The following is a 24043-nucleotide window of genomic DNA, read 5'->3' on the forward strand; positions in this document are numbered from 1 at the left end:
TGCACTATTGAAGAAGGGGCATTATATTGCAAGCTGCCATGGTGGGCCATGGGCCGAAGCCAACCATCATCGTGGAGGCAGTTGCAGCCGTGGAGGCAGTTGCAGCCGTGAAGGCTGTTGCGGCCAAATCGGTGATAATTAGCACCACGTTGTGTACGACAGGGGGATCGGCGAGGGCGCAGACTCTGCAGAACGACGATGACGAAGGATGAAGATTCAGGTATGTCATGTATTCCATGGATCGGTGATGCCATCATGCTCACCTTGGTTGGATGTTGTGGCTGATTTTCCTCTGTGTGCTTACCGTGATGTGTATAGGCATTCGTGCCTCTGTGGTTCGGTGTTGTGGCCTCTGTGCTTGCTATCTTCTGGCCGATTAGTGGTAGAACATCTCGTGCTGATAATGTATTATGAGTAGAAAGTAATGAACAATAGACATTAGAGATAGAGAGTGAAAATCTTATATTTATTAATGAGAATATTTATATATTTATACATGTTGAATAGACATGATGAGATAACATATCTATTGAGAAGACACCCCTTTTCAATAGATACAACTTTTAGTAATTGATCACATGGTAACACCTAAAATGTGTCTATTCGTAACAGGTAGTTTAATACCAGTCGTGTAGAGTAGAGCGTGAAGCGATCAAATAAGGATGGAAGAGAGTACCATACCAAAACAGTGGATGGCGGGGATGGCGATGACGCAGAGGGAGAGGGGTTGGTCGAAGAATGGGGAGCAGAGGAAGATGGAGGCGGATGCGCCAGGGGTGAGGGGTGGATGAGGGAGGCGTCAATCCCGGGGAAGTGGGTGGAGAGGAGGCGGGCCGTGGTCGAGGAGTAGTAGAGCGGGCCATGGCGCCACCTGCCACACCAAGGCCATGAGTGTGGTCCTAGTGGAGGAGCATCAGGAAAAGTAAACCTAGCTACCGCCGCCGAACTAGTCGACCAACACCAACCCCTCCTCCATGACTTGCCACCTTGCCGAATGCCGATGCCTCACTGCACGGTTACAGCGAGCCTAGGCTTTGGCCTTCCCATTCCACAAAGGGAGGGAAACAAGCGAGACCGGCGCCAAAACGTTTTTTTTTTCTTTTTAAGATTGCCAAAACGAAAAAAACTGACTGTTGGCTTGTACAACAATACAAGTGGTTGGTTTGCAAATCAAGAATAAGGAAAGGACATGGCATTTGTTTGGACAAATTTATTCACAAACCGGTCTTACAAACATGAAAGCCACGTTTCCAACAGCGAAATTGTCCAGCTAGACAATTATTCCATCCAACAACCGTGCAGTAAATACAGAAAAGTAGTGGTTCTCCATTAACCAAGTATCGAATACAGTAACCAGGCCGAGTAGAGCAGATGATACCGTACAGAGAACTACGTGAGAATGCAATGATCATCACCTCAGATGCCTGGTTTTTGCAAAAACATGATAGATTTAGGAGCCCAGCCCCAGCATACTGTAAGAAGGCTCCTACCCATGGGAGGTGTACTCTACATGGCGTCGACAACACAAACATCTCGCAAGCAATCAAACAAAGACTCCGATGATCTAGGACTCCAGTATGAAACTCAAAACGGAAAACAGCCTGCTGGTCAACCCAGTTTATGATATGCAGCGGATATAGAAGCAAAGATAAGCAGCCAGTTGCATCTTCCAAATACACCGGGATGGCCTCACTACAAGCCTCATGATTTCCTTCGTGCTTCAGCTGCATGCCATTGCATCAGTTTTCTGCAGTGCACCAAAACAATGGCATCAAAATCCAGTAGCAACATATGCCCACAAAACAACTTCCCCGAGAAGTTGATAGCAGGCAACCATGTGACATACAGAATCAAAAGAAAGTCCAAGTTTCAATAACGTTAAAATTGGCATGTGAGGAAGCAATTGAGCTTGTCTGTCATATAGGTGCAAAAAACTCGCATACAAGACCAATTGAATATGAGTAGTCAAACAGATGAAACAACAAAAGAGAATACAGTGCTAATGCAGTGACACAGTTCCTTCAAAACAGATGTACAAAAAAATTGGCCTCATAAAACAATAAACATCAGCACCAGCACCAGCATTCTACTCGATGAACTTTTTTTTCTCAAAATATCCCTATATAATCAAAATATATTCAAAAGGCACCACTACAGGTTGGTACGGCAAAGAATGCGAAGAAATGTGAATTTGTCCCAATGGATAATTGCATATGAACGAAGGATTAATGACTTAATGTACACAAGAACCAAGGCATTTTTTGCATCTCAAACCATCCTGAGCAGTGAGCAAGTTGTCAACACTCAGAAGCCACTAGGCCATTTCTAGCCCATACTAAAGCACTTAGCATGTCATATAGTTCAAGCGTATAGGGAAAATCCAAAAATGTCAGTCTAGGACCTTTTGGTTTGTTGCTACAGTTTTCTGCAACCAAGTGAGACATGCTGAACTCCTGTACCTCTTGTCGCAAGTTGCCCACTTGACAGCAAGCAAAAAAGTGCGGCAACTGCCAACAGTGTCAATGAACTAAAGAGGCCCCTAGTACAGATCCATTTGTTCCAACTTCCAACAACATCATCCAAATAAGAAGACCAGTTGATGTGCTGAGGTGTAGTATGAAGCAACTGAATGACAATGGTAGTTATTATGCAATGCAGTTAGGGAGAAGTAACAAAATAACAAATACAAAGCCTTTTAGTCCCAAGCAAGTTGGGTTAGGCTAGAGGATGAAAGTAAGAGATAGCATCAAGGCAATGAAAGAAATGAGGAACCCCTTATCAGGGCATATGTATCAAAAGACAAAAGGAGAGGGAACTGATACCAAACATAAAAATGTCACATAAATACTCCATCACAAGCGCAAAGGATTATAGCGGAAGACAATCAAGATATAAATTTACTCTATTTCCAAAGCACGCATTGATTTTAATTACCTGTGTCCCTAAACAAAACCTTCCAAAAAGCAGCCACTTTGAAGTGGGAACATCTTCCATGAAAGTGACAATGAAATAAATTTCTACTTTAGTGAAAAAATCTTATAAAGTGTGACAGATTGGATCTTTCAAAAGAGAGATTAACTTTAAGTATGTAATCTTGAATTACTTTGATTAAATTGCAAAGCAGGTTAAGTAGCTTTGAGCAACTTTTGCACAGCAACTAAACAGTACATGGAGCTAAAAACATGTTCCAGGATGCAAAACTCCCCGGCGTCTTCAATACAAATTTTGGTACGCGTAGTCTACCATTTTAAATTTAGCATTGTTAAATTCTACAACCTCCCCTAAACTATAAGAAATTTTAGGCTAGAAATGTGATGAATTAATCATGTTTTTCACATTCACAAATAAAAATTAACTACGTATAACATAGCAAGACAAATGACATAACTACTTTATTTGGCAGTGTCCTTGCCTCCTTGGTTTGCTTAATAGCTAGGAAATTTCATCAGTTTCCGGACGTGTTCATCACCAAATAAAATGTTTAAGTAATTATGCCAATGTACACTACTGTGTAAGCCTAATAATGTTTTTCTTCGAAAATACAAAGGAGAGCTGTGTAACCTTGTATTAAGCAAGGAACAAAGCAATGTAAGAGCACCGGCAAAGACGAATGCAATTCACAGCAGTAGAGGCATTTGCATCATAGTCATATACCTTTGTGGATTTGTTGCTACAACTTTATTGTCCCAGTACAATTCTACGAGAACCGGAAAACATCTAGTAATAGAGACTATCAGCATTCTTAACAGTTTCATGCAAGTTAACTGATTCAGCAAAAACTACAGTGGCTGACAAAAAAAAATGATCAAGCATCAAACCCAACAGAGTCATAAAATAAGACTGGGACAGTGAGACCATGAAACAACACTAGGCCATCAAGCTTGTCACCAGCGTTACAATTTTGGGCAAAAGGTCAAAGATTGGCCCACTTACTGAAGGAAATTTCTTACTGAATTAGCTATTTCTATACTGATATTTTTATTCCATATCATACACTTCTGCAGTGAATCATTTCATTGCAAACTAATCACTCAGAATACAGAATCAAAAGGGCATACCTTTGTGCACCTCAGGCGCATCATGATAAACAGGCTCATCCTCGGGCACAGTGTGCAGCTCATCAGTTGCCCCTGCTGCCTCCCCACCGGCACCTGCAGCATCATCCGGGCAGCGAACAACCACAACCGGGCAGACACAGTGGTGCACGCAATAATCACTAACACTCCCAAGTCTCCCCTTCCCGCCCTTCCGCGAGGCACCGAAACCGCGGCTCCCCATGATCATAGCGGACAAGCCAAGGCGCTCGGCCTCGAGGCAGAGGCGCTCCTTCATGTCGTGATCCTTGACGACGTGGATCTTAAAGGGGATATGTGCGTCGACCAGCGGCTGCGCCAGGTCCTGCGCTTTGGTGGAGGTGAAGGCGTCGTAGTCCTCCTCCCGCTTCTTCCGCAGCTCCTCCTCGGAGGCGCCCTCGGCGGCGGCGTCCTCCCCGTCCGCGCCGTCGGCCTCGTCGGAAACGGAGACCGGGACGGAGCCCCAGTCGGCGCCGTAGAGCACCGACGTGGGGCGCACGTGGAGCAGCACGACAGCGTCGCCCGGGCGGAGGTAGTTCTGCACGGACCACTTGACGGCGAAGGCGGACTCGTCGGAGAGGTCAACGGCGATGGCGATGCGGCGGTGCGGGGAGGCCGGGTTGGTCCCCGCGAGCGAGGAGAAGAAGAAGCGCGGGGAGGAGGGCTGGATCGCGGCCGGCTGGGCCGCCGCCGAGAGCCGAACCGGCGCCGGGGCCGGGGGGGAGGAGGAGGACATGTCGGCGCCGGAGGAGGGTTTGGCCGCCAAGTGATGGGATGGGAGTCGGGGGGGGGGGGGGCGCTAGGGTTCTGCCGCGTTTGGCAACTCGGAAAAGATGGGTTCGATAGGGAAAAAAAATGAATAGACGGTTAGGATAGAAAGGTGGAAGAAAGATGGACAATTAAGATTAAATTTTGTTTTTATTTTAATAAGATATTATTTTCTTTTTTTCATTTGCCGAACTAGGCTGAATTGTTTATATTTTTGTGGGAGGGCCGGAGGGGGTGGGATTTTTCTGTGGCGGTTTGATTCAAGACGGAGGCTAAGGGACAGAGGGTTTTGGTTTGAAATGGAAGGGTTGGATAGGGAAAGGTAACTCTATTATATGGATATATATATATATTATTTTGTTAGTTTATTTATCTTATTTGATATATATTTATTTGTTGATTCTTATCTTATCTCGTGATTTTTTTATCTATTTTTACAATACGAATTTCAATTTGAATAAACAATCTTAATAATTTATAAGTATATCGGGGCCATTGAAATTTTCCTCTCCGGATAAGGTAGCATGTGCGCAGATGGAGTGCTGGTGCGATCTGGCATTTGAGGAGGAACAGAACAACGTGTTTGTTGTACACGTAGCGGCCAAACGGTGTCCCGCTGCCTGTACCTTTTGTTTCGTTTTTCTTAATATAATCCTCCATCCGTGTTCTGGTTTTGTGTTGCTCCTTGACCAAAACCACCAGTGCTAAAAGCCGGCTCGTCTTCCATTGACCACTGCATTGGAGTTGAAGCACTCCTGTGACAGTTTGACAGCGCCTCAGAGCTACCCGTTCTAGCCGATGGCCACGGGCGTGAGCACGTGGCGTGGCTCTCCAGCGTCGTCGCCGGGGGAACGCGCCAACGTGTGGCTGCCGGCTTTGTCGCCAGTTCGTACGCGCTGGGGACTGTTGACTCCCAATCCCACCGCAACGATCGACTCTATCAGCGGAGATGCACGGCACCCATCGGTCATCGCGTCACGCCGGCAATCAGCCATCCCTCTACGTGGCCTAGAATTAGTAAGTTGATAAGAAAAATGGCATCGCCTACCAGCATCCGTTTCGTGCAAAACAGACTTGCAGAGCATGACGGGGTGACGACCATTCGAAGGATGGATACGCACTCAGCTGCACCGACTAATTTGACCAGGCCATGTGTCCTGCAGCTCAATGCGCTTGATCATATTCCTTTACCCACATTCGAAGCTTCAGACGAGCTCTCCTCTAATTCTTCTCCTTCAACTATCACCGGTAGCATCGGGTTGCCCGCTCGTCCAGTCACTTTGCAGCATCTGTCCAATCCATCCGTAAAGAGCGTAGTTCATATCTGACCAGAACCTGCGTACTTGCGTTGTTGCCAGCGTGAAATGTTGTCGTGATCTCGCAATGGAATCCTCAAGTATTCACCTTCCCGGGACAAGCAAATCGGGCCACCGCGCCCTTTACGCTTAGCATATCTTACTACTCCACGCGGTGATGATGATTTAAGAGCACCTTAAGAACCTCTCTAAAACTTATTTTCTATATCCTGATATAAAAAAACATTTTCAATAAAATTTACTTCATATAGTGTTTCACTTTCCAATAAACTCTCTATATCTCACTCTTTATATTTTAACGACTATCTTTTCTATCTCACTTACGAATAAATCTCACATGTTGTATCTTTTTTACTTTCTCTCTCTTCTCTGGTCAGCACACAAGAGCATAACACATCACTCAACATGCTGTCCACACAACTCTAGAGAGCTCTCTACTATTTGTCTTCCTCAGGACGCCTCCTTCGTTTTGTCATATTTGGCCCCTCCCCTTCCTCTCTGGTTGGTTCATGGAGAGCAGCATCATTAGGTCTATGAGCTCATAGAGAAATATTCACCAGTATCGAGAGAACATCAGGCTTAAGCTCTGCGATTGTGGCAACATGACCTAGCAAAACACCCATCTAACCAGTTATAGCTGGTACAATTACCATGTCAACCTCTTGTTGGCGATCTCGGACTTGTACGGGAGGACGAAGTTGACGTTGAGTTTGGTGGGGATGGCGGTGGGGACGAAGTTGACGTTGAGTTTGGTGAGGCAAGGACACTACCAAAATTTGGTGGGGATGGCGGCTAGCGTGGGCGGGCATGGCTGCATTAGGGTCATGGGCATCTTTGGAGCCTCGATGTTGGGGGCCACCTTATTCCACACCTCCACGAATGTGGAGTCCTCGGCGGCTTGCGCGTGCACCCCAGCCGTGGAGAGCGCCCTGCGGCCGACGACGGCGGCAGGCAACATAGTGCAACATCTTCTTGCTCTCCTCCGTCAATCTCCAAATCGTGATCATAGCTGGAAGAGGACAACACGGTGTTTGGAGAAGGGTGGGTCTAGGGGTACTCACGTTTTGGGAGCGATGGGAGGCTCCCTACAAATAGATAGCTCCCCAGAATCAGCAGAATCAGAGAATCACTCCCACGGATTCAGCCGGGGAGCTAAAGCCTGATTCTGCTGTTTGGCAGAGCTCCCCCTGATTCCAGCCAGGAATCAGCTCTGGGAGCTCTACCAAACGGCCCCTTAGTCCTCTTTTCAACAAGAGCGGAGGTTCTCGAACTCCTTTTGCCCAGAAGGAACAAAATCCTTAGATACAACTTATGGTGGTACTTACCCTATCCCAGACATTCAAATTCTGGCCGGCCACTTTGTTCTGTTAGAAAGATAAAAGTATGAGCAGGCTGGTAGAAAGCTATTTCATACTGTAAGAAAAACTCGAGAACATCTTCTGTGATACACATTAATTCCAGAATAAACATGGGTGCATATCAGGTGAAAACGAGCTGGTTATTGAAAACAGTGCAGATTTATTAAAAATCATATTTAAAAGATCTTCAAATTCTCAGATGTATCTGTGGGTATATATTACATCTATGAAAACTTAAAGAACAAATTTAATCCCGTTGTGAGATAAATAGGATAAATTGCAAGTGCAATAATCTGTTTAACAGAGCTCCAACTTCAAGAATTCTTTGAGCAATATATTTCTAACTCTAGAAATTTTGAGTGAGAGTACACCGAACGTATTTAAATGAGTTATATTATTCATATTCTAAATTAAAAATATATACTTATAAATTTATAAATACCAGATCTGAGATAAACCTGGAGCCGGAACTATGTGGAAGAGGTAAGTGGGCTGGGCTGTCATGCCTTAGGTCGGATCAGCCCAAATGCTGGGTCCATAGTTTAGTACACGCTGGGCCAGCGCCCACCAGGCGCACGTTAGGGTTCCACTGGACCTGGAGCAGCCGTCTCGACACGTGACCCGATCGCGGGCACCGATCGGGAACCTTCCATCGCCGTGCCCGCACCCCATCCTCACCTGTGTCCGTCGGAGCAAGGTTGCGCCGCCTCTCCGCCTTTCGTGAGCTGCTGCGTAGATTCGGCCCACACCGGCCGTGCGCGGGGTAGCCGGCGGCCTCAACCATCCTCTGGTAGGCGAGTGTCATCAATCACACACACACACACACACACACACACACACACACACACACACAGAGGCGGCGGCGGGGGCGGCCATGGCGTCGCGAAAGCTTCTCCTGGGCCTCACTGCCGGAAGGCGGCTCCGGTCTCGTACTCGCCAGCTCTTCTCAGCCGCCAATCTACTGGAAGCGACCACCTCTCCCTCCCTCCCGGCCGCCGCCGCCACGGCGCAGCCGTCGGGCGGGTCCCCAGCGGCGCTGCTCTTCTCTCCGAGGACCATCTCGTCGACGCGCCAGGCGGCACAGTCCGCCGGAGATGCGCCCGGCCCGTCTACGGTGGACCACAAGTTTGTTTCTCGACCTCGCAGTCTTATCTCGTTGTTGCGTTAATGCATTCTATGGTAGTTCGGATCTTGAGTGAGAATGGATCATGGAGAAATTGTCTAAAGCGTGCATGTTGAAATGTTTGATATGGCAATTTTGGTTGGGATTTTGTGGTCATTAGCTGCCTATGGCAAGGTGACCCTAAATTAGGTACTCAAAACGCTGTCTCTTTTGTCAATATAGTGGCAATGGATAATGGAGTTTTAGAAGAGATTATAGTGACTGAAATCAAGAATTGTGCAAGAGAACACTGAAGTGTGGAAAGCTGGGCTAGCCACTGATATAAAATAATCGCATCAATTTAGAATAAAATGTGATTTTTCATTTGTTTAATTGTCTCTACTTTATACAATTTGTTGTTGTATTGGATAGTTGGTGATTATGATTGTGTGCATTGAACAGGTTGATAATGCCAGAGGATGAGTTTCATAAATTAGCAGATGAGATTATTCATGATTTGCTTGGAAAACTTGAAGTAATGAATCCTCTTTGTTATGGTCTTAAAATCTCAGCACTTAAGCAAATCCTCGCTGAGAACATAATAAGTTAACATACCGTTGGTTAATATTGTTCTCCATGTCTCTGTTTTAGGAATATGGTGACTCTATTCAGATGGATGGCTTTGACATAGACTACGGGGTTAGTTGCAAGTTGCAACCTTCAAATGGAGCATCGTGCAACTTCTTGCTATTATGTGTGTGTTTTATGCATTCCATTGTTGACGCATCCTCCTTTTCATTTGATATTTCAGAATCAGGTTTTGACATTGAGGCTTGGGGATCTGGGGACATATGTTTTAAACAAGCAAACACCAAATAGACAAATTTGGCTATCTTCGCCTGTGAGGTACGAAAGTGCTATCGTATTTGTTGTTCATTTCATTGTGTGTATTAGACACTGGGATTTGATTGTCATTATCCTGTTTGTCATAGTGTATATCCTCCTATGTCAAGCTAGAGGTTCGATACTGTGTTACACTTATTAATTAATTTAATAGTATCAGGACACACGCCATTAGTACTGGTGAAATGCATCTCCGGTACCTGTAACTGTGTAAGGAGTACATGTCATGTTCTGAATAAAAGAGAGTGAGCATTTGTGATATGTGGTTGGGTACTTACCTGGTATGGTTACGTGTCTTATGATGTTGCTCCTAAATTTATTCATACTTGATTTCCAATCAATTAGATGCCACACTAAAAAGTTTCTAATTGGGTATCTTGTAAATATAATACCCAAAAGCTCTTCACTGAATTTGTATGCAATGTTTGTTCTTATATAAAGATGCTATCTGTATTTGAATGCAGTGGGCCTTCTAGGTTTGATTGGGATGCGGCAACCAATGTTTGGATATACAGGCGGACTGGAGCAAATCTTGTGCAACTTCTGGAGAAGGAGATTGGTGAGCTCTGTGGTACTCCAGTAGAACTTTCATAACAGTACAAGTAATGCCACACAGCTAGGTTGGATGGTGCGCAGCGCACTTGATGTCCACTATGAATGAGACAAATACTCTTGTAATATGGTTTGCCACAAAATTTTGTCGTCCTGTGCACTATTTGGAATAAATAACTTCCCTTTGTTGATAAATCATCCATTGGGCATATATCTTTTTTTTTCGAGGCGAATCAGTCGTATATTTTTTGTTCTGATAAGCCATATGGATGAAGTAATCCTACGATGTAGCGATACATGGTAGTTTGTTGTCTAATTATTACCTTTTGTTGGTATCATTAGTCATTACATGAGCAGTCAAGAGTTTCAGATTATATTCGGAATGCAGAATCACACGACAATCGCTGTACTCTGTTGTATTCTAGTAACAAGGATCAAATTACATCAATATTGAAACATTATATATGTGCCTCTTCTTCCATCAGCTCAGGGCTCAGTCCGACCGTGAGAATGCAGAACTCCATCTGATCCAGCACCCCGTCCCCATCTAGGTCCCCTTCCCTCATCATCTCCGAGAGCTCATCGTCCTGGAGGTCCCCAAGCCCGAGACTGGCTGCATTCCTCTTCAGGCTCTGAAAGGTGATCTTGCCTGCCCTGGGGTCCATCAGCAGCTGGAACCCCTTGCAAAGCTCTTGAATCAGACCCTCGGACCCGAGCTTCCTCACCATCGATGGCAGGAAGTCTTCAAACTGCACGGGGGAGCCCTTGTCTGCGCCCATACTGGAATTATTCTGCAAGATCATGATGAAGATTGAAGACCTGACAATGGTTAGCCAGATTTATGCAGGGGGCAGTGGTTGATGGAGAATGAGGAGCATTGTGGGTGTTTATATAAGGGGGTGATGGTAGGAGACTTGAGGAGTCCATGAGGTTCTTAGAAGCAGTCTCTCCATTCATGCCAACCAAAGTACTGGTAATTGCCGGCATCCGGAGCCTATTTTAGGCGGTTGCTGCGTCCGGCGGTTTTTGCCTGGTTTCTGCGAAACAACACGCAATGCAAGGCTGATGTTCTCAGAGCTCTGGGACTGATTTCTTGAACGGGTCATGTTTCTTTTTGCAGTACACTTGTGAATCAGGGTCATACTCACATAAGAAAATGGATAAGGGTGGTGATCGGAAGTTCGTGCATGAACGGAAGCTTAGGTAGAGGTGGCTGATAATAATTATAATAAATTGGACTGTTTCAGAGTCCAGCGGCGTGTGGCCCCAACATGTCAGTCCTGCTGTTACGTCATCGCTTGTTTTTGACTCCCCAATCCGTTGCTGGTACTTTGTTTTCTCCGGTTATGGTATAGTTAAGACCGTCTCGTCCGTGCTAGTATGGACCGATGTGCTGCATTTCGGGAGTGGTCTTCTGAACATAAACGATCAGGAAGTTTCGTTCCAAGGCTATGCTCGACTTATGATCCTGCTTACCGTTGCTTGTCAATTGCAGCATATTTGCCATGTATGACGTGCTTTTGTGTCGCACACACGAATTCCATGAGGGAAAAGGTTATTTCCGAAATGATTTTCAGCATCGGTACTCATTGCGTCGTTTCTTTGTAACGAAGGTACTGAAGGAGCTGGAAACGGCAACAAAATGAGTTATCATCCTTGCCCATCGCTGTTTCCTTAGATGGAATGCTCGCCCGCCGCTCCAATATCTTTTTATATTATATAAAACGAGTTAATTCCTGTATCGCTTCTTCTCTTATTTTTCTCATATCTAATAAAATTTTAATAATTTATTCATTTTTATTATTCATTCTCGTTCTCCGGTCTCCATATCTCATTATTGACTACGGATATAAGATATATTTTATTAATAAAAATAAATAAAAAAATTAGAAGGAAAATTAACGAATAATCTATTCTTTTTTTTATCATATTTGCAATCAAATTATGATATCGCTCCTGATATATTCATTCGACAATGCTTCTATAATACATCTATATTTACGTATCTTAAATTTATTATTAATATTATAGTGACTAATATTTACAAGCTAGTCGAATGAAATTTAGGGTCCGTCGTGTGATTGGCCAGCCTGTTTTATCGCGATTCTATCATCTGTGCCGGCCGACTACAAGGCCTAACGTCTTTGTTCGTTTCGCTCGGCCCGGCTCTCAAGTCTGCATTCAGCGGCTTAGCAGGCTGGACCATCCTACTTTGGTCACAAACTTGGGCCAGTTTTGGGGACCGACCTTGTGGGTTTCGGACGAGGCCACTCACAGTCACAGCCGATAGTGGGACGAGGCCCTCGCCTTCCTCGCTTGTGCAGCCGTACAGGCGTCGACCACCATGACTAGTTGCCGGCGGCCGGCGGAGAAGGCGAAGGTGAGGTGATTCATCTTGTCTCGTCAACTTTTCTTTTTGCAAGCTTTAGCGCTGTTACTACAGTTCGAACCGTGGTACGCCATTTCTGCAACTAGAATCGTGGTTACAGAGTTTGATCTATGTGTTTAGCTGCCGTAATTAAGTTTTCTGGGCTGTAGGTTATTCCTGCGATCACTGGCATTGAATGATTGGAAGGGATGGAAGGAAGGAGATGGCAGCTCGTGCAAAAATGGATCCGGTCTGTCGGTGGAAGAGGAAGAAGCGAGACCAACAAGTCAATGGATGGTTCAATGATACAGTCGACATTATTGGCTTATCCTCCCATTCTCCCAAGGAGATGGTTCTGAAATGGAAGTCGGTATTCCGCGCGCTTACAGCTCTCAACAGGATATCAGCGTCGCAACAACATTTTGGGATTCTTATAGGCCGGTACGCATCGGCAGCTTGGACGGACACTATCAGATATTCAGATGCATCATGCATACTTGCCAGGAAATAATGATAATGCAATTCTTTCGATTGCACTACTGGTGTGTTCTTCTCTTTTTATCTGCAAAATATACTCTGTTTGTTTCATAGGTAAGCTGGAATTACCTGCTTTTCCTTCCATTTTGTTATCTCCTGTGTGATTTTTTTTTTCAAATGTCGTAGGCTGTGATTATATTTTCGGTTGAAGTCGAACAAATGGAGAGTTTGACGTATGATTGGTGGAGTTGAAAGATAGCCATTAGCCAGTTCCCTCTCAAAATAACCTTCTCAGTTGGAAGAACCGTTTGCCCAATTATTCGTGTTTCAACACACAAAGTATTATCTGCTATAGATATTTGAGTCGCTTTGGAGCATTGACTACTGCCGTGGTTGACTGGTTTGACTGGCAATCGGAAAATTGGCTTCATACGGAAAGTTCAAAACTGGCAGCTCTGAATGTTCATGATGCCGGAGATATCTGTGCGAACAATTGTTTACCCCCGCTTCCAAACTCCCGGACAGCAATTGCACGAAGCATTTCGTTTATTTGGAAACATTCAGAATTCAGAGAGGTACGGAGACATGCTTATGTTCTTCTCTTAATCATCATCATTAGCTTTCTCTCTCTCTCTCTCTCTCTCTCTCTCTCTCACTACTTTGGTTTGCAATTAGCCTAGTTGGATGCTTGGAGACAGCCATGTTTGGGAAAATTAGCTTTTGGAGGAACAGCGCACTTGTTGATCTGCTGATTCTCTCTGTATTAGCAACAAGATGTTTATCAGCTCCCATGGCAACATACAACATCTTTCAAAACCAATCAATTTCAGATGGGCAGACCCTCGAGTCCATGAACAAAATGTTTGTGCTCGGTTTCTTTAGCCCTGGAACTTCAAGATACCGATATGTTGGTGTATGGCACAACAATGGTCCAGAAAGGACAGTTGTATGGGTTGCTAATAGGAACAATCCATTACAAGATAATTCTGGCATACTTAAGTTTGATAACCATAGTAATCTGATAGTTTTAGATGGCAGTGGCAACTCATTCACTGTGTCTTATGGGATGGGTGTGCAAGACGTGGAGGCTGCAATACTGGATAATGGCAACTTTGTCTTGAGGATCTACCAATCCAAAATCATATGGCAGAGCTTTGACTCTCCTACTGATACATGGCTTCCTGAAATGAATATTACACTTGGTAGTAAATTGCTGACTTCATGGAAGAGCTATGATGACCCAGCAATGGGGGATTACTCCTTTGGTCCAGGCATAACTGATGCATTACAACTCATTATCTGGTGGAAAGGGAGCAACATATATTGGACCAGTGGACGCTGGAACGGTGATATGAATTCTCTCATTCCAGACCTAACATCTATAAGTGTCACCCCTGTTTCATTTCTATGTGACAACCTTTCTTGCACATACACTCCCAACCCTAGAAACAAAACGACAAAGATTGTGTTGGATCCAAATGGTTCATTGAACATAGCACAATTTGATCCTGAAGCTAAATCATGGACTCTGTTATGGAACCAGCATGCTAGTTGCGATGTGCCTAACTTATGTGGAGTTTTTGGTATATGCAACAACAGTGCGTTAGCAATACGCCATTGTCAATGTCCAAAAGGTTTTGCACTACAAGAAAATACCAGGAAAGGGTGCACAAGGCAAATCCCACTGCAGTGTAATGGTGATAGGTTTATTGATATGCCTGGTATGCGACTTCCTGACAATAGAGAGAAGCTGTCTGTTATGGGAGATAATGAATGTCAATCAGCATGCATGATAAATTGCTCTTGTACTGCGTATGCTTATTCTGTATTGGATGGTTGCAGCCTATGGCATGGTAATCTAACAAATATGCAGAATGGATATAATGGGAGTGGAGTAGGAACTCTTTGTCTTCGTGTGGCTGCCTCAGAGTTAGAATCAATCAGTAGTTCAGGTATGAAATGTATATCATACTGAAGTATTTGTGTTATTTAGGACAGTACGCGAAGAATTGGCTACTTGAAACAGAAGTAATTAGTCCCAGTTTGGAAAGTATTATGAAACTATCTTGTAAAAAAAATAAATTCTCGTTAAAAAAGTATTATGAATTCAATTGACAAACTCTCTTTCTTCTTATTCAGGTCACAAAATACTTTGGCTAGCTGGTGTACTTCCTTCTGTTGCATTTCTTATCTTTTGTCTCATATTGTTTATTTGGATTAGGAGATCAAAAAATAAAGGTAATGATTAGAAGTCATATAAACTCTTTAATAGTTAAAGAAAGTACCATTTTTCTTATATGCAGTGCAGGTGAAACATGACAATAAGTCTCTTTTTATCAATCAGGGAAAGGAAAAGAGCATGGTCACCTCTCCTTAATGATTTCGGATACATTCAAACTTTGGGAGAGTGAAGAGACAAGCTCTCATTTTATGATGTTTTCCTTTTCACAAATAACAAACGCTACCGACAATTTTTCAACAGAAAACAAGCTTGGAGAAGGGGGGTTTGGCCCTGTGTACAAGGTACCCTATGTTCTTCAATCTCATATTTTCACATGTTTATGAGCATTTCAAAAACAAAAGAAGAGTGTTGGTTCTGATGCATGTGGTCAAACATTTATAGCTGTATGTTTTTGGGCAAGTGACCCTAGTGAATGCCCCTATCTTGTGATTTACATGGAAAAGGAAAACTGAAGATAGGATATTAAACTTATGAGGGATTTGTCACACGACATGGAGATGAGGTGCCATTTTTTTAAAATATACCAACATAATTACAAAATTATACCCATGTTAAACAACAGAAAGTTATTCATCTTGACTTTGCTTGGCATATACACTAACTGTATGGTTATTATAGTATTGATTTGATTGAAACACGTTTTGTAACACTGAAGTTTTTTTCCCACTTTTAAATTATCTTTCTGTGTAACTTCGAGAACAGGCTATGTACCAATATATAAGATCAAGAAAGTACAGTCTGTCGACAATCTTTTATTTAACTTGGATTAAGCCCACACATTAGTGTGGTATTTCTATCCTAATCTTACAGTTCAGTATGGAAATTTTGTATTATCAATGACTGAAGAAAGTCTTTACATCTAACATTGTAGCCAACTTAGCTGAGGATGTCAATAAATAACGAATATATGTGTCTTTCAGTTTTCTTGTTTATATAAATAGTTGGGTTCCTAGATTGTATTGTGATTTATTGAATTGTCTGCTGTAGCAGGTTCAAGATTTTACGATTTATTGAGTGCCTTTTTTAATGCATTTTTTGTTTATCAAACTGGAAGTCTGGAATTTAGTAGCAGGGGGATTATAATATAATGGCACTCTCTTGGGGTGTGTTTTGTACTCAGATTCAATAGTGATTATAGAGTGGATGGCATATCTCGTGAAAACTAGTGAAATATTGCATCTAGATATTGATACCATGTTGGACAGATTCATTCATTGAATTTTATTTTTTCTTTGGTTCAGCCCTATCCTTATATTTTCCTCTCTGGTAGAGCTTCAGCTTAATTTTTTTTGAGCTGGGTATTCCTAGCTCCAAGAATCCGTGGGTCCCGGGGGGGGGGGGGGGGGGGACACCACGGATGTTATGTATGGCATTACTTATCAGATAAGGAAGGCTAAGTCAGCAGTAGGGAATTTGATCAAGGATTCAAATTGAATCCGTATCAGATTAGGAGTTTAAGAATAAGTTAAGTTCAATTTATTTTAGGAAAGTCTAGATTGAATTAGAAGTAGAGTCCATTACGGACTAGTAATCAGAAGTTGCTATATAAGTAAGTCTATTCCTGTACGAGAGGAATCAAGCAATAAACTAAAGTTTAGTCTTCCCTTACCTCTCTCACTCTCCTTCGTGTCATCTGTGCTAGCAACAGCGCCTACCCACCAACCACTGGTTGGTCCTCAAGCACCTCCGGGCCTGGCTACGTCCTAAGATCATGTGGTTCTAACAACTTAGTATCAGAGCCCATATCGTCGCCTCACACCGTCGACAAGGACGCCACCACGTCGGCCACCACGTCGCTCCAGGCATCGGTCGACATGATCCTGCACCAGATGGCTTCCTGGAAGCCGATCATTGAAGGCCATGCAACAATACAACAGCTTTTGGACGATTTGGCAACCAAGTTTGCGGAGTTAGAGACCTGAGCCGCACCTCCACCCCTTGCACCTCTTCCTTTGTCTTTGCCGGGCCTTGTTAGTGATGCCTCATCCTCCACACATCCTCAGCAGCCACTTCCCTCCACCCAACTTCTGGCCACCATCACTGCCATGCCTCCAGCCCCTGCTATTAGCTTCACATACCTGCCATCAACCTCTGAACCATTCAATCCTTATACCGATGCATATATCCCACCCACATCCTATCCAAATCCCACCATACCAATATCAGATGGCTCTTCCCCACACCCAGTCGGCTTATCCACCATCGTCCATCACTCACCAGCAAGTTTGCCCTCCACAACTTAGCCACCCAACATACCCTCCTACCCCAATCCATCCCTCAACCCCAGCATCACTGTTCCCAAATACACCAAACTCGAATTTCCTCAGTATGATGGCACGAAAGACCCACTCATGGCTTGTTCGCTGTGAGCAATTCTTTGAAGGCCAGCGCACAACGGATTTCGATAAGGTGTGGCTTGATTCGTTTCATTTAACAGGGGATGCTCACCTGTGGTACCATAAATACCAAAAGGTCAAAGGACATCCATCTTGGAGACAATTCACGGAGTTATGCCACTGCAAGTTTGGCCCTCCCATGCAGACCAACAAGTTGGGTACGCTTGCTCGTCTTCCTTTCAATAGGACGGTCGCCGATTACCAAGAACGCTTCAACCACTAACTCCATCGTTCTCCTCACCTCACTAACAAAGATCAAGTTGAGTTGTTCACCATGGGGCTCCCATAACCTCTCCGGACTGATGTCGAGCTCGCCCGCTTGACGGATATTGATGAAGCTGTCAGTCTCGCTCTTTCTTATGAGCGCCGCAATCGGTCAGGGCTGCCTGTTTTCACATAGTGTATGCGTTCTTCTGCGCGTCCGTTCATGCGTGCGTCTGCACCTGTGGCTGTGGTGGCCAACACAGCTTCAGGCCCTTCGGTCTCCGGCGCGCCTCAAGGCAACTTAGCAGCTCTGGCCTCCTCTGCATCAAGGGTGCTACATTGGCTCACACCAACCGAGATGGCAGATCGTCGCAAGTAGGGCCTATGTTTCAATTGTGATGAGCAGTACGTCCAAGGTCACCGCTGCCAACGTCTTTTCTTCATTGAAGTTGAGGATTTTCTTGAAGATGATACTTCTCCAGCTGATATATCTACATAGGAAGTACTACAAGTATCCCTGTCCGCCCTCATGGGTCTATGGAGTCTTTGGGCAGTCGAAACTATGTAGATGCCTATAGTCCTCCCATCTTGTAAGGTGATCGTTCTCATGGATTCAGGCTCAACACATAATTTCATCAGTGAAGATGTTGCTTCTCGCCTCGGCTTGACTCCAGAAGCTTAGCCTAACCTCAGGGTCCATGTCGCCAGTGGCAACAAAGTGTCTAGCGGCGGGTTGTGTCTTGGTGTGCCTCTCTGCATTAAAGGCACCCCTTTTACTGTTGATTGCTTCGTTATTCCACTAGGAGGCTTTGACGTCATCCTTGGTGTGTAGTGGCTACGCACACTTGGACCAATTCTATGGGACTTTCCTAACCGCCACATGTCCTTGTGTTGCAACAACACATCCATCACATGGGAAGGTATTGCTGCACGCTACAAGCTTGGTCTGTGGTTTGCACAGCAAATTCCATGTTGGCTGACGTCCTCAATGAGTTTTCCGACCTCTTCGCCGAGCCCCAGGGACTACCTCCAGCACGCTCTCAAGATCATCACATTCATCTTCTACCCAGGGCTACACCTGCATCGGTTAGACCTTACCGCTATCCTCAGCTACAAAAGGATGAGTTGGAACGATAGTGTGTCGAGATGCTCAAGCAAGGTACGATCTGACCCAATAGCTTAGAATTTTCTTTCCCGGTCCTCCTTGTTAAGAAGCAGGATGGGTCTTGGCGTATGTGTGTGGATTATCGTGCCCTCAACGCGCAAACAGTCAAGGATAAGTTCCCAGTTCCGGTTGTCGGTGAGCTCTTGGATGAACTCAGTGGCACAAGGTTCTTCTCCAAGCTTGATTTGCGTTCTGGCTATCACCAAGTTCGTATGCATGTTGATGATATCAAGAAAATGACATTCCGTACCCATCGTGGCCACTGGGAATTTTTGGTCATGCCTTTTGGTCTCACAAATGCTCCAGCAACCTTCCAGGCATTAATGAATGATATCTTGCGACCTTTCCTTCGTCGATTTGTGCTTATCTTTTTTTTATGATATTTTGCTTTATAGCAACTCTTAGTTTGAGCATCTCCAGCACCTTAGGACAGTTCTCTTAGTAATGCGACACCACAAGCTCTTTCTCAAGCGTTCCAAGTGTTTGTTCGGTGAAGTTTCTGTTGGTTACTTGGGACATGTTGTTTCGTCGCAGGTGTTGCTATGGATGCAAGCAAGGTGGTGGCTGTGACCTAATGGCCTACTCTACGAACGGTCTGACATCTCTGCGGATTCTTGGGATTAGTAGGGTGTTACTGTAAATTCATCCAAAATTTTGGTATGATTGCTGCACCGTTGACCAAGCTTTTGAAGAAAGAAGCTTTTCTTTGGTCCGAGGGGGCAAATTCTACATTCAATGCTCTCAAGATAGCCCTTTCTACAACTCTAGTACAGCAGCTTCCAGATGTTTCCAAAGGCTTCATTGTTGAGTGTGATGCATCAAGCAATGGGTTTGGCGATGTTCTTCATCAGGGTGCTGGTCCCATCGCCTATTTCAGCAAGCCTATTGCACCATGTCATACCAAACTAGCAGCGTACGAGCGTGAGCTCATTGGACTTGTACAAGTAGTAAAACATTGGAGACCATACCTGTGGGGGCAGCATTTCATGGTGCACATAGATCCCTATAGCTTGAAGTTTTATTGGATCAACGACTCTCCACGATACCCAACATCAGTGGGTCAACAAGCTTTTTGGCTATGATTTCACCGTGGAATTGAAACCAGGCCACCTTAATGTTGTTTCTGATGCTTTGTCCAGGCGAGATAGTTTAGAAGAACAGCAAGTGTTGGCTCTTACAGGACTAGCCTTTACTCTTTTCGATGATCTTTGTCGTGAGTTTAGTGCATCAAGCGAGTTACAGGATATGTACGCCAAGTTTTAGGCCAGCGAATTGGGTCCGCTGTGGTCTTTCTCAGACGGTCTCTTAATTTGGGATAGACGAATTTATGTTCCTGCCTCTTCACTAAATCTGCAGTCCATCTTGGCATCTGCACACGCTGCTCATGAGGGGATTCAGAAGACAGTGCATAGATTGAGTGCAGTTTTTTATGTGCCTAGAGCATGCCAACTTGTGGAAGGTTATGTTAAATGTTGCATCACTTGTCAACGCAATAAAATAGAACACATGCATCCGGCCGAACTGCTCAAACCTTTGGAGGTACCATCGTCAATTTGGACTAACATTGCCATGGATTTCGTTGAAGGACTACCCAATGTGCAAGGCAAATCAGTTATCCTTTTGGTGATTGATCGTTTTTCTAAGTACGCCCACTTCATTCCATTGGGACATCCATATACAGCAAATTCATTGGCCCGGGCTTTCTTTGAAGGGATTGTGCGCTTGCACGGTTTCCCTCGTTCTATTGTTAGTGATCATGATCCGGTATTTACTAGCAACTTTTGGAGGGATCTATTCTGCATGGCTGATATTCGCCTTCACATGAGCTTGGTGTTTCATCCTCGATTTGATGGGCAAACAGAGGTTGTTAACAAAGTAGTCACCATGTGTTTAACGGGTGATCATCCTCGCTGTTAGCTTGAATGGTTTCCATGGGCCGAGTATTATTATAATACATCTTTTCATTCAACACTTCAGGGCACTCCTTTCAAACTAGTCTATGGTTGTGCTCCTCCCTCCATGTTATCTTATGTTCCTGGGTCAGCCAAGGTAGGAGCGGTGGAAACATCTTTACGTGATAGAGATTAGTTTCTTGAAGATGTCTGTGAACGACTCTTGCAAGCACAGCAGCATGCCAAGCTTTATTATGATCAGCGTCATCGTCAGGTGTCCTATTCTGTAGGCGATTGGGTATGGCTGCGGTTCCTTCATAGACAAGCAGCATCACTCTCTGGGAAGGTTAAAGGGAAGCTAGGTCCACGGTATTATGGACCATATAAGATTACAAAATGCATCAATGAAGTGGCATATCGCCTTCAGTTTCCAGTCAACACTCGTTTACAAGATGTATTTCATGTGGGCCTTCTCAAGAAATTTCATGGCACGCCACCACCAGCTTTACCTCCTCTTCCCCCATTGAAGATGGCTGCGCTCTTCTAGTTCCAGAAAAGGTGCTGCAGGCTTCCCTCCAGACACGGGAACCAGTGGCAGAATATCCACCATTTTAGCTCAAGGACGAGTTGTTTCGCGAGGAGGGGAGAGATGTTATATACGACATTACTTATCAGAGGAGGAAGGCTAAGTCAGCAGTAGGGAATTCAGACAAGGATTCAAATTGAATCCGTATCAGATTAGGAGTTTAAGAATAAGTTAAGTTCAGTTTATTTTAGGAAAGTCCAAATTGAATTAGAAGTAGAGTCCATTACTGACTAGTAATCAGATGTTGCTATATAAGCAAGCCTATTCCTGTACGAGAGGAATCAAGCAATAAACTAAAGTTTAGTCTTCCCTTACCTCTCTCGCTCTCCTTCGGCGCCTACCCGCCAACCACCGGTTGGTCCTCAAGCACCTCCGGGCCTGGGCTACGCCTTAAGATCCTGTGACTCTAACAATGGATGTTTGGGTGAGCCTTCTTGTTCTCATTTCAAACTAAAAATAGAGGCTTAAACCACTTTAATTTAGCCTAAAAACTCTAAATCTGAGGTGGAGCTAGTATCTAGAGTCCTGCCAAACACTGTTTAAGTATCTTTGCCCAGTGGCTGCCGTAAAATATTCATAAATACACATCATCTACTTATGCATCCACTTGTTATTTCTGTATTGAAAAGTAAGTGTGCTGTTTGATCAATCAGTTAAGGGAATTCAATATAGATTGGCCTAAGATGACGGTCAGAATATTATGGGACATATTTCCTTCGTCTTTTTTCCTCCTGAAAAAAAGTCATATTTAGGACGATTAGTCATTTTTTTTTAATAACTGTGTTATCTAATGTCTAACTATGTTGAAACCATTCTATAGGGAAACTTACCAGATGGTCAGGAGATTGCTGTTAAGAGACTAGCAGCAAATTCAGGGCAAGGGTTACTGGAGTTTAAGAACGAAATCCTGCTGATTTCTAAGCTTCAGCATAGGAATTTAGTTTTGCTGTTAGGTTGTTGCATTCAAGAGGAAGAAATGTTACTAGTTTATGAGTACATGCCAAACAAAAGCTTGGATTTCTTCTTATTTGGTATGTTTGATTTTCCCTTTTTAATACTTGATGCTTCTTTTTTCTCTCAGCTGCCTTCTTGAATCAGTTACTGTATTTTTCTTTCTCTCTCAAGAACAATCACGAAGGGCTTTGTTAGACTGGGAAATGCGGATTAACATAATTGAAGGAGTTGCACAAGGTCTTATTTATCTCCACAAGCATTCTCGGCTGAGAATTATTCATAGGGACCTGAAAGCAAGCAACATTTTGTTGGACATTGATATGAACCCTAAGATCTCAGACTTTGGAATGGCAAGAATATTTGATCCTAAAGGAACACAAGCTAATACGAAAAGAGTTGTTGGGACATAGTAAGTACTTGCTTACTGTGTGCTTCTAGCCTTCCTTTTGCATTTGACTTATGAAGCTATAATGTTCTCTAGATTGAAAAATGGATATTGAGTTAAATAGACTACTATTCTTTCAGTGGCTACATGGCTCCTGAATATGCTATGGCAGGCATTTTCTCTGTTAAGTCCGATGTATTTAGCTATGGAGTCTTGCTTCTGGAGATCATCAGTGGAACAAGAAATTCAGGATCTCATCGACGTGACAACTCTATTTACCTCCTTGGTCTTGTAAGCAAAAGTTCTAACAAGCGCAAAATGTTTCATAATTTTCTAAGTGGTGCACTTCTAACTTGGTGACTGGCTCGCTGCAACTGAACTTCGCAGGCATGGGAATTATGGAAAGAAGGCAGATGCCGTGAGCTCATTGATAAAGCATTACACGGTAGATGTCCTGAGAATATGGTACAAAGATGTGTTCATGTCAGCTTGTTGTGTGTTCAAGAGAAAGCTGCGGATCGACCTTCCATGACTGAAGTCATTTCGATGATTACTAATGAAAATATCACCTTACCAGACCCAGAGCAACCTGGTTTCCTCTCCATGTTTCTTCCCGATGGAACTGATATCCCTGAAGAAACATGCTCCCTGAATGGTCTTTCGATTACCAACTTGGATGGTAGATAGTACCATCTCAAGCTGCTGCTGTTCTTTGCTTGGTGAAGGCAAGCGCTACACTTAATCGAACCTGCTTGTTTACTGCACAAGTTATAGCACGTTAACCTAAAATTTTAGCTCAACTTATAGAGTGGTTGATCTGATAATCTGAACCATATTCCCTTATTGGTTAAATGACCTGCAATGATTGTTAGATGAAGCGTTTTGTGGACTGTATGGTTGGCAATGCCAACTTAGCATTATGACTTCCTGATTTCTACTGCTTCACCGGGCCATGTAGTAGTAGGTCCCAAAACTGCTCCTCTATAATCTATATCTGGAAGCCACCTGCCCGTTGTTGGTGCCTATTTCTAGTTGTGCAGCTTTACCAAGGTTGTTAAAATCGCAGATTCTAATTCGGATCGGAAGTCCTAAGGTAAGATGTAAATTGTAGAATCATAGCTAAGTCATAAAATCGCAGATTCTGCCGGCAAGAATCATATAATCAATCAAATCAATTTAGATCATAAAGTCGTAGAATCGAGATTCCGACAACTATGACTGTTTCTGCCTTGTTTTCCAATTTAAGGGCATCCAATTTCTTACAATTTAGTTCAAATTATATGCTCATTTAGCCTCTTCGGT

At 43.9% G+C, this 24043-nt stretch overlaps 4 protein-coding genes across 7 annotated transcripts; 2 read left to right on the plus strand and 2 right to left on the minus strand.

The window, feature by feature from the left end:
* Positions 1 to 1306: 1306 nt before the first annotated feature.
* On the minus strand, positions 1307 to 4879 carry LOC133922101 (universal stress protein PHOS34-like). Its single transcript, XM_062367279.1, has 2 exons — positions 4059 to 4879; positions 1307 to 1747 (listed from the first exon to the last, which is right to left on the minus strand). The coding sequence occupies exons 1-2, from the start codon at positions 4807 to 4809 to the stop codon at positions 1740 to 1742; spliced, it is 759 nt and encodes a 252-aa protein (XP_062223263.1). The 5' UTR covers positions 4810 to 4879; the 3' UTR covers positions 1307 to 1739.
* A 3222-nt stretch (positions 4880 to 8101) lies between these two features.
* LOC133922110 (frataxin, mitochondrial-like) lies at positions 8102 to 10267 on the plus strand. The gene is made up of 5 exons (XM_062367290.1): positions 8102 to 8640; positions 9080 to 9152; positions 9269 to 9316; positions 9429 to 9523; positions 9985 to 10267. The coding sequence occupies exons 1-5, from the start codon at positions 8390 to 8392 to the stop codon at positions 10112 to 10114; spliced, it is 597 nt and encodes a 198-aa protein (XP_062223274.1). The 5' UTR covers positions 8102 to 8389; the 3' UTR covers positions 10115 to 10267.
* A 220-nt stretch (positions 10268 to 10487) lies between these two features.
* Positions 10488 to 10917, minus strand: LOC133922120 (calcium-binding protein PBP1-like). Its single transcript, XM_062367303.1, has one exon. The coding sequence runs from the start codon at positions 10873 to 10875 to the stop codon at positions 10531 to 10533; it is 345 nt and encodes a 114-aa protein (XP_062223287.1). The 5' UTR covers positions 10876 to 10917; the 3' UTR covers positions 10488 to 10530.
* Positions 10918 to 13118: 2201 nt separating this feature from the next.
* On the plus strand, positions 13119 to 23766 carry LOC133922124 (G-type lectin S-receptor-like serine/threonine-protein kinase At1g11330). 4 transcript variants are annotated; one of them, XM_062367316.1, is made up of 8 exons: positions 13124 to 13492; positions 13593 to 14869; positions 15057 to 15155; positions 15262 to 15440; positions 22223 to 22433; positions 22528 to 22765; positions 22882 to 23032; positions 23129 to 23766. In XM_062367316.1, exons 1-8 carry the CDS (start codon positions 13377 to 13379, stop codon positions 23426 to 23428), a joined length of 2571 nt encoding a protein of 856 aa, XP_062223300.1. In that variant the 5' UTR covers positions 13124 to 13376; the 3' UTR covers positions 23429 to 23766. The 4 variants fall into 4 exon arrangements, with proteins under 4 accessions (XP_062223322.1, XP_062223314.1, XP_062223300.1 ...); XM_062367325.1 differs by having other exon boundaries at positions 13125 to 13492; positions 13598 to 14869; XM_062367338.1 differs by lacking the exon at positions 23129 to 23766 and having other exon boundaries at positions 13119 to 13492; positions 22866 to 23004.
* Positions 23767 to 24043: the final 277 nt, after the last annotated feature.

Source organism: Phragmites australis, chromosome 1 (assembly GCF_958298935.1).
Source record: "Phragmites australis chromosome 1, lpPhrAust1.1, whole genome shotgun sequence".
In the NCBI taxonomy this organism is placed as follows: Eukaryota; Viridiplantae; Streptophyta; class Magnoliopsida; order Poales; family Poaceae; genus Phragmites; species Phragmites australis.

What these genes read in the sequence shown, in the direction of transcription:
- LOC133922101 (XM_062367279.1), bottom strand. Translation starts at nt 4,809, where the DNA reads ATGTCCTCCTCCTCCCCCCCGGCCCCGGCGCCGGTTCGGCTCTCGGCG.
- LOC133922110 (XM_062367290.1), top strand. Translation starts at nt 8,390, where the DNA reads ATGGCGTCGCGAAAGCTTCTCCTGGGCCTCACTGCCGGAAGGCGGCTC. An exon ending in ATTTGCTTGGAAAACTTGAA is followed by an intron (nt 9,153 to 9,268) that starts GTAATGAATCCT and finishes TCTCTGTTTTAG; the next exon opens with GAATATGGTGACTCTATTCA. An exon ending in GCTTTGACATAGACTACGGG is followed by an intron (nt 9,317 to 9,428) that starts GTTAGTTGCAAG and finishes TTGATATTTCAG; the next exon opens with AATCAGGTTTTGACATTGAG.
- LOC133922124 (XM_062367316.1), top strand. Translation starts at nt 13,377, where the DNA reads ATGTTCATGATGCCGGAGATATCTGTGCGAACAATTGTTTACCCCCGC. An exon ending in AACATTCAGAATTCAGAGAG is followed by an intron (nt 13,493 to 13,592) that starts GTACGGAGACAT and finishes GTTTGCAATTAG; the next exon opens with CCTAGTTGGATGCTTGGAGA. An exon ending in GGTTTGGCCCTGTGTACAAG is followed by an intron (nt 15,441 to 22,222) that starts GTACCCTATGTT and finishes ACCATTCTATAG; the next exon opens with GGAAACTTACCAGATGGTCA.
- LOC133922120 (XM_062367303.1), bottom strand. Translation starts at nt 10,875, where the DNA reads ATGATCTTGCAGAATAATTCCAGTATGGGCGCAGACAAGGGCTCCCCC.